Source organism: Bombus affinis, chromosome 10 (genome assembly GCF_024516045.1).
Source record: "Bombus affinis isolate iyBomAffi1 chromosome 10, iyBomAffi1.2, whole genome shotgun sequence".
NCBI classification, from domain to species: Eukaryota; Metazoa; Arthropoda; class Insecta; order Hymenoptera; family Apidae; genus Bombus; species Bombus affinis.
Window position 1 is genome coordinate 3,070,703 of NC_066353.1, and position 9,805 is coordinate 3,080,507.

Sequence of the window (9,805 nt, forward strand, 5' to 3'; positions counted from 1 at the left end):
TTGTGAAACGCAGAGCCGGTCGAGTGAACACCAACGATAGAACCGGGAAATCAACATCTCGCCGGCACGCTATCTATAATCATTAAGATATCAGGAAAGAGAACGTCGCAGATACAAAAATAAAGTACAAAAATAATATTGTCGGATTTGCTCCCAAGTTATATCTCATACCCTGCTTTGATTTCATTTCATATGCAGACGCTTTAGAAGTTCGTCATAGGTTTTAAAAACAAGCTTCGATCGTGTAGAGTTACGCAACCCGGGACACGAAATAGTATCGCAACGGTTCGATATAGACACAACCACGTTTTACCAATGCGTAACCTGACATTTCATCTTCAGACGACCAGCAGGTGGGGCATGTTTGATGTGCATCGAACAACATCATCCTATACAAACACGAGAGAGAACCAGGCCTGGGCATATCGGGAAACCAGGGGCTCGTCCAGTTTCCCCCTAGTCGTTAGCTCGCGACACGCTGGAGGGGATGATAAGAAGAACGCAAGCGCGAACCTATCGACCAGCTAACCCTCCGGGTAACACCCTTGCGATCCTCAGCCGAAGCTCACTGCTTCTCCGGCGAACTAGTGGGTAGTACACGCACGCGACACAGGTGAGTACCAGCTTCTCAAATTTTGCCTTCTAAGTGTAATCTAACAGAGAATGTTTGGGATAAAATCGACGTCTAAAAAATTCTTCTAACCGAAAGATTGACCGAAGAACAAGTGATTCAGTTTATAAATTTGTTTTTTATGACCAATGATATTTTCTTTATTTGGTAGTTTAGTGTTTGGTATCGTAGTCGGATCGGTTTTTGGCTAGGTCGTACTTCTCTCGCGGGGTACTCGCAACGGTCATGAGGGAACTGAAAGGAATAAGAAATTGATTTTTAGCTAGAGAATATTTTTGAGGTTTCTTTGTCATATTAGTAAGTAAATAAGGTTTCAAATAGATAGTTGATATCGCGTTTTTTCGCTGTTGAATAGAGTTTTTCGAAGTTGATAGAGTTATTTATTTTTCAATCATTTAGTAATAGAGATTTATGTGAAATAGGTAGGTGTGGCAGGTAAGAAATATTTTAATTCGAAAATAATAGTGATTGATAATTGGCCTTGCGTTTTAACACTAAACCTACCAGTGCTGGTCAAATTGACCGTTTTCAAACTTCTACACAAATTTAACCATATTTAAACGTTATCATATTGCTTCATAATATCTGACTTTTCCTAAAACATGAATACAATATATTTTTCGGTATTTACTTCTAGTTTGCTTTTTTCTTTTCTAAGAAAAAATTGTATTCTGTCCTGCCTATCGCGGACGCCCAGTTTAACCGAACGATAAAATATTTTAGTTACTCTTAAAATAAATACAATCAGTACAAAGAAAAAGCTATATCAAAGTCAGATGACAAACAAAATCAGTAATAACAAACAATAATAACTGTTACACTCGTAATCTTGTCATAAACCATAATTCATCCTTCGATCAAGATGGTCACCAAATATCAAAACATATCAACTTAGGCCTATAATAATCCTAAGGAACCGCCATAAAATTTAGCAACTTTTACGGTTAATTATTACAAACATTTTAAAAGTCGAGAAGTTTCTTAGGGTTGTTGCTCATTCTGATAAAACACGGGAAAAGCGGGGTTTTCCAATAATCAACGGTCAATTCCACCCTTGGACAACCGTTGGTGGAGAACGGCCAGCATCCATTAATATTTTCGTATAAATATTGCCGTCACAGATTCTTACTTGCTATCGTCCTTCTGACCAGAATACATCTCAGTTTGTCAGTGAATCAATCGACATCTAAATTTGTTATCTCTGAAACTCAGACAGAAAGCATCTCAGGGCGTTTTGTGTAAAGTTGTTATAAAAGAAAAAGCACATATAATAACGGACATAGAAGAAGACTGTTCAGAATGCGATGAACAAGAAACTTCAGCAACTGAAAACAGCATGGAAACACTTGAAAAGCTATTTACGACCGAATCAGAGTTGAATATTATAAATAAGCGTTGACGTCCAGGGCAACAAGGAAAGAAACTATTATTGACAGCAGAGGATGAGACTAATGTAGAAAACCAACGTATCACAACTGGGCCTGATGGAACAGTTTGGAAAGAAATAGATGCAAGTTCCAAACCTGGCGGACATCAGTTCATAATATTTTTAGGGATATGCTAAACGGCATATAATGAAAGGACAAGTAAAGACGACATTTTATCTTACCATTGATCACTGTATAAGAGATCATATAATAAATTGTACGGAAGAAGAAACATTCAGAGCACTGGGACAAAACTAGATGCATTTATTGCTCTGCTATATGCCCGCGGTGCATATCAGATAAAAAATTTAGATGTTTCACATTTGTGGAATAAAATTTGGGGACCTGCATTTTTTTCAAAAACATTGAGCAGGAATGACTTTGCTGAAATTATGAGGTTTATACGATTTGATAAGAAGAGCGAAAGAAGCCAACGTTTACGAACCAATAAATTTGCAATGGTACCTACGGTATGGGACCCATTTATAGAGAATTCACAAAATTGTTATCAACCTGGTGCATACATTACTTCAGTATAAAGAATCGCGGGGAAAATCATGCAATATAACTATCAACAAGTTCAGATTCCTTACTACAAAAAACTTGTCAAGTAAAAAATTGTAAAGGTTACAAAACTACGAAAATCTGTTCAAGATGCAGGAAATATGCATGTGGCAAATGTACATTTGATAATAAGATAATTTGTAAAAAATGCAGTGAAGTTGAATAAGATATATCTTTATATAAATAAATGTGTAACTTTATTTAAGTCTATAACCGAAATTAAACAAAAGTAAATTTGGACGAAATTTTATGAAAGTTCATCATTTTATATACATTTAGTTATAAATTAACCATTATCTAATTTAAATCATAAGAACTATTACTTCTTTAATCACCGGTCATTTTGACCGGATACGGCACAAATAGATATACACAAAGTGTCGGTAGGTTTAATGTTAAGTATGTTATTAGTCAAGATTCGTATTCATTTTAAATTTACGCGGGAACCTATAAACGCAACGGTACTATGTTGATCGAAGAGTTCGAAGAGAGATCGAAGAGAAGATAACAATTTATAGTGCCCGTAAAGTGACGTGACCGTTCTCGTAGGTACGTTGCACGTTATTTTCACGTAACGTTTCGATTCTGTGATCTCTACTTTTTTTCCACCAATTAGATTCTTCCAGTTCTTCGATACCAGAACACATCCTTTCGTACGCCGTTCGTTACAAAGAAGTTTTTATTGAAATGTTTGATTTCTGATGTACGAAATCACCATTTAAATACGTATATTTAATAATGATAAACATAAACGGTTTTTGTAAAAAGAATTGAATAAAAAAGAATCTAGTTGAAGTTACACGTTGTTTTACGTTTAAAGAACGTTAAGTGATTGCATTAAATATAATACTACGCCCCTTATCACAAAGAATAAAGAATAATTAGAATAAAGAATAATTAGTCACTAGAATAAACGTGGTGTAAATACAAATATAAATAATTTTACAGTTACTCAAAATTAAATATTCCATGGTAAGTATTTGTTCTTTTTTTTCAACTTTTACGGCACATGCTCGTTTCTATATACGCAGCTTTGAGCGGTCAATGCGCCTGCCCTTTCCTAACGCCTAGGGATTTCCATCATCGATTATTACTAGAGTCTAAGCTAAAACCCCTAGAAATAATATGATCAGCGTAGATCCGTGAAAATACATGTGCGTACAACGTAGCTATTCCCATATGTCGCATGTCGATTAATTAAGGAAATTATGTCTAATACATTGGAAAGGAAGTTTACCCTGACACTTAATTAAACATACGGTATATCCGAATACGTTTTGTACACAATAAATGTTTGAACGATGGGGTGCGCCAGGAAATCTATTGATTTAAAACTTTTTATCACTTTATCCCTCATGACAATCGGCTGCGCAGTACTGGAAAATTGTTATTCCACCTATCTATATTAAAATTAGAAACAGTTGTCAAGATCTGCTAATTGATTAGTATGACGTTTAGTACATTCTAAACATAAAAATAAATAAAGTGAATCTCCCAAGTTACATAAGCTGTCACGAGTTAATAAGATCGAGGAAAAGAAGATATATCTAAAAGCACGTGGAAATTAGGAGGAAGACCGAATTTCGTAGGAGTTCATTTAAAATTCAATTACGTCTAGAATCTCTGACATTAATTGAATGCAAACAGTTCGCCAAGTTGTCGCATGCAACGGCGAACTTTGTTAGTTTAAAGTTTCGAGTTATTCTGATTAGAAAATGCTTTCACGGGGAAAGCGACTAACTGAAAGTTTCGGCTTTAAAGAAATCACGAAGCTTCTCTCGACATTTAGCGAAAAGTTTCCACTTTTCAATTCTTTCTTTGCTGCTGCCACTTTACGGTCACGAAATAGCGTGTCGCGTTCAACGAGTAACACCAGTGAATAATTCCGAAGAATTTGAACGAGACGCCACTTTTATCGTAGAAACAAATTGGTGGCCCACCATTTCCTGGTAGCCTTGGTAAAAATTGTACGAGGCAATACAACGTTATCAGACGTTTCTATCGCGGTCCGATATCGAAGTTAAAATCATGTTTGTTATCGGAGAAAGCAAAACACGGTTCGCGTAAAAAAGTTCTTCAGCATGTAAAGTCACGCTGAGTCGGTATCGATCAGCGGAATATCAAGCTCCACCTTTACTGTGCTAAATTTCTGTGAGGGTCTCCATCTCGCGCACTCTGAGTGTTCGCGTGGACGTTTTTATCGCGGACCTCGCACGAGCACTCGTTGTTCCTTACTAAGAACATGGAGGTTTAATTATAGCGATACTTCAGCATAAAAAAGGAGAGTAAAAAAAGAATGTATCTCCTCTTTTTTTAAACCGGTTGCCAGATATTTCCATGGCTTTCAACAATCTATATCCGTAACTCGTTGTTTTAAATATGCGAGTCACTTTCGAAGAAGATTTTAAAAACTTGAATGACACTTTTGTCCTGACATAATGCGTATACTATAGTAACACTATAGCTCGTACGTTTACGTAATCCCTTACATGTATGAGGAGTGCTTACGTAGTTGTAGAAACTTTATATTAATCCAGCAGTATTCCATCAATGGACATTCATTCAATATTACAAACCAGAAACCATTCTAACATTCTCTAATCATCATGTACCATTCCCTTTGCAGATTTCAACTTGGATTGTTTAGTTTCTCCTTCCTCACCTCTCTTATTTCATCCTTTCCTTTTGGATTACCTTACGTTGAAGTGTTATTTCACAACTTGGGAAAAAAAGGGCACAACAAAGAGACGAATCGGTAGTGAACGTCGTCGAGCAAGCCACAAAGCCCAAGACACGAAATCTCCGCCTCCATCTCCCGTTCCTAAGCCGCTCGAAGAAGACGAAGATCGTCGCATACGGTGACCATCCGACCACCAAAAGCCACCGGAATTCTGCGGTTTTGGTCAGGAGGACGAGGTCGGTGTTAAACCAGCAAGATTACCGGCCGCGGCGGTTGCGCCAAATACTGTGGTACAGCCCCTTCACCCGGCAACATTTCATTCTCCAGCTTTCGACAGTCCTTCACTTCCAATGTTAACTACCTGAAACGGAGGTGAGTGCCTGTCCCTTTCTGTGTCCAACAGCGCGATGCCTATTCTATTGTCTCTTTGCATGCTCGATAACACTTGGCCAATGGAATTTCAACACTTTCCCTTCTGACCGTCTCGAGAGATTCGAAGAATTCGGAAGCGAGGCGCTTCGGATATCTTCAGATTTCTATTTGTTCGTTCAATAGCTTCAAGCCTTGTTTGTTGAATGATTAATACTAAAAGTACTAGTCATTAGGAAGTCGGTAAAAGTTAATTTCCCGCCTAACGACTGGAAATGCTTAGAGGTTTTTATACTCGAAAGAATGACAAGTGCTGTTATATGAATTATTTAAAATAATTAAGTCAAGATAATAAATTCGAAATTTTTTGGCTATTGCTTTTAACATATAATAAAAGTATAATTGAAGGTTTCATGAGAAAGAATCTCTGCGTTGTCTAGTATTAAATCATCATCAAACATCGTTTAGATCGAAAGGTCACTGAGCTTCTTTTTAGAACATTATAATAGATTAAGGTCCCTGTCAACGACGAAAACTGTAACTTTGTTTCTCGTAGTTGAGAACGTTCAGATACGTTCATAACAGTACATGCCAGTACATGGAAATGTATAAAGCAACTCGAAACAAAGAGTTCGGGTCGTTGTACGATAGATGCTTGCAGAGGAGTACATTTGTCGCAGCCTTTTCATTGAACCTGAAGACAGAGTCTCATAATAGAACCTAAAATAATGAACGACCATCTTGATAGAAAGCTTAGTTGAATGGTCTTCTATACGTATATGTTCCGAATGGTGATATGTCGTATAATATCTTGGCGAATAAATTGTTCGTTCAATTAACCCTGGACCGACTATCTGATTTATCCATTGAACTATAATTAACAGCCGGTATTCGAGTTCCACGAGACCCGAGCGAAGGGCCGATAATTCCAACTACATCATAACGGCTATTATTTAATTATAGCACAATTAAGCGTAAATTAATACCGCAAAAAGAAGTGGAGTAAAATACCATGCAAGCATCTCGGTGTTTCTTCATGTTTTATAAATATCGATGTATGTATGCATGCAAATTATCCAAGAAAGTGCTTTTGGCATCGTGCAAAATCAGCCTTAGGCCTCGACGTTTTCCATCTTGGTATTAGTCGAGTGATTTAAATGCTCTAAGAACAACTTTTTGTGTCAATTACAGCCACCGCTTCGTATCATTTAAACCTGTAACGATATTACGCTGAATATTTCAAATTATTTCAAGCTTACCACACATTCCATGTCTTCGTTACGACTTATTGTCCAACCAAGCAAAATGCAGCTATCGGGTATCTGTCATCCGATTGTCTCGTCGTCAGGGAGAAGTCGTCTCCTCCTGTACCTTGCAAAGCACGAGCGATCGTCGAGCCGTATTTCACGCAAGGCACCACAAGACGAGACATGTCCACTACTAAAAGACACCATTCGACTACCAGCTACGCGCATCAGAACCAAATATGTCATCACATCCCGCGTCACGCATGCAAACCAGCAATCAGCAATCGTCCATCATCGCCGGCGCGCCATCTATGCCATTTATACCCCGAGCACCTCTGGCTGTTCGATGTGTGCATTATGAACTAAGCCGTGTGAACTGAAAAAAAGCAACCAAACAAAATAAAAAAATGCAAAAAGCGTGAAATCACTGGACGATCGGACCGATTGCCACTATCACGACCACGACCATAGTTTGTCTTCCAGGTTCTCGTCAGGGGATTTGAGCTCGGAGCTCGACGATGAACCAAGCACAGACTCCGGGCTGGCCTCCATGGCCAGGGATTCGTCCCAATCGTATCAAGCGGTACCGGATCGGCCATTGCAGTCTCAGCCGACTCCTGTTCCACCGGCTAATCAGCCACCGGTACCTGGGGCACCGCCGTCTGGACCACCTCAACCAGTTGGCGGTGATCTAAGTCTCAACCTGAGACCCGGATCGAGAACCACCAGCGCTCCTTCCTCACCGGCCAAGACACGGGAAAGTTTACTCCAGAGAGTTCAAAGTTTGACCGGAGCTGCTCGCGACCAGGTACACTTCATCTTCTTTTTTAAATAATTAGAAAAACTTAGTACAGAAAAGTTAAGCTGGGGTACGAATTTTGAATCCTTATTACTAAGTTATGGATATTTATGCATTATATATTATATATTATATATTATATATTATATACTATATATTATATATTATATATTATATATTATATATTATATTGTATATTATATATTAAGGAAATTAAAAGCTACAAAAATACACAGAATCCACATGCATAATAGACGAAAATATATAGTACAAGTTATATTTAGTGGATGGAACAAATGTCCGGGGCAAGATTCTATTTCTTAATTATAAGTATAAATTTTTATAAACATTCACAGTTTATTTATTACCCTACTGCTGACAATTAGGGTAGAACCCTGGTTTATATTTGATAGCATTGCAATTGATCGGAGTGATAAAGTTTAAATTATATAATAGTGAGCGAAAGAAAGATATACATATATATTAGATCTGTTTTATATTAGACTCTTTTTATCATATTAGTAACAGCCATCCGTTCTGGCAGATATATTACGTCTATTCGTATCTCCTGTCAAATATAATATCGTTTTCTAAAATTACAGTGTTTTTCGTACCATTTGCCTTTTAAGTCTCCTTTGGTTTATCACTGTACGAGAGAAATATATGACTAAGCATGATTACTTCCGTGAACGAGTTCCATCTTCAAGTCCAATTTCACGAAGGTGTACACACAGTGTGTAACATATAAATGGTTACTCATTCTCAAACAGTCAAATTACATAGAAATGTAATCGTAGAAACGTGCGGTGCAAAACCTTCGATAGAACGACATTAGCCAGATTTCAAGCTAAAATTGCGTTCTTGCATGTTCAACGCGTTATCTGGTCTTTCTAATGCTTTCGAAGAAATACGCAAGCATTTGCGTGCACGAAATCCCATTAATCTCTTCAGTATTCATTATCCCATTATACCATTTGGAGCGTTTGGATCTGTTAAGACGTAGCCCTATATGTGGAAGAAAAATTCTTTCTTTTTTTGCGTGTAAATTGTGGGAATGTAGTAGTGTAACTAATTGTTTAAATCTTCTTTACAAACAGGGTGCATCGATTCTAGGAGCAGCGGTGTCAGGTGCAACTAGAGGGCCATCTTACAACAAAGATCGGTGTTTCACCCTGCTAGTCATCGATGACCAGAATACCGACTGGAGCAAATATTTCCGGGGTCGTAGGCTTCATGGTGATTACGAGATCCGTGTAGAACAGGCGGAATTTAGGGAATTGTCGTTAACTGCGAGCGAGACTGGTACTATTGTGTCCATGGCGGTTTATCGTAACGGAACCAAAGTCATCCGGTAATTATTAATAATTATAATTATATATTATCTTTCAATTTACGTATCTCTCTCACTTAAATTTATCTATCTATATATATATTTTTTTTTCTTTTTCTTTTGAGAAATTTAAAGGTGCAAAAATGCATAGAACGTATAGAATATATAAAAATGCATAAAATATCGGAAGTATAGAATTCACTATAATATTTAATAGAAGAAACAATCATGAAAATATGAATTTACATAAACATCCGCAGTCTATTTGTTATATGTATATGTACGTATTCTATTTATTTTAATCAATATGTATTGTTTGTTTTCACTGCGAAAGTAAAGCAGACAAATTCTGTTGACAGATCTTTCAAACCTGATTTCGTCCTGATACGACAGAACCTAAAGGATGCCGGAGAAGACAACAAGAACCTTCTTCTCGGTTTAATGTACGGCGGTGTCCCGAGCATTAACAATCTGACGGCAATTTACAACTTTCAGGTATGAACTTTGCGTGAGCAACGACCACATTGAAGATACTTCGAATAAAGGAAACGATTAAGAACTTTATCAATTTCGAACGAAAATGGATTTCTTCATCGTGCTTCTTCTTTCAGGATAAACCATGGGTGTTCGCGCACCTATTGGGGCTTCAACGTCGTTTAGGAAAAGACAACTTCCCCTTGATCGAGCAAACTTACTATCCCAACCATCGTGAAATGGTAAGTTATAAGATATAATTAAAATAAGGTAACTGTTTAGGT

The 9,805-nt window shown here is 37.4% G+C and overlaps 1 protein-coding gene across 2 annotated transcripts in view; it reads left to right on the plus strand.

Moving 5' to 3' along the window:
• The first annotated feature begins 485 nt into the window (after positions 1-485).
• LOC126921466 (synapsin) overlaps positions 486-9,805 on the plus strand; it is a 47,554-nt gene continuing 38,234 nt past the window's right edge. The window contains exons 1-6 of one of the 2 annotated variants that reach the window (XM_050733117.1): positions 486-613; positions 5,249-5,674; positions 7,390-7,726; positions 8,815-9,068; positions 9,407-9,542; positions 9,659-9,763. In XM_050733117.1, coding sequence (XP_050589074.1) covers positions 7,469-7,726; positions 8,815-9,068; positions 9,407-9,542; positions 9,659-9,763 — 753 coding nt within the window. In that variant the 5' untranslated portion in view covers positions 486-613; positions 5,249-5,674; positions 7,390-7,468. The remainder of the gene's footprint in view (positions 614-5,248; positions 5,675-7,389; positions 7,727-8,814; positions 9,069-9,406; positions 9,543-9,658; positions 9,764-9,805) is intronic. The other variant, XM_050733116.1, reaches the window with a different exon arrangement.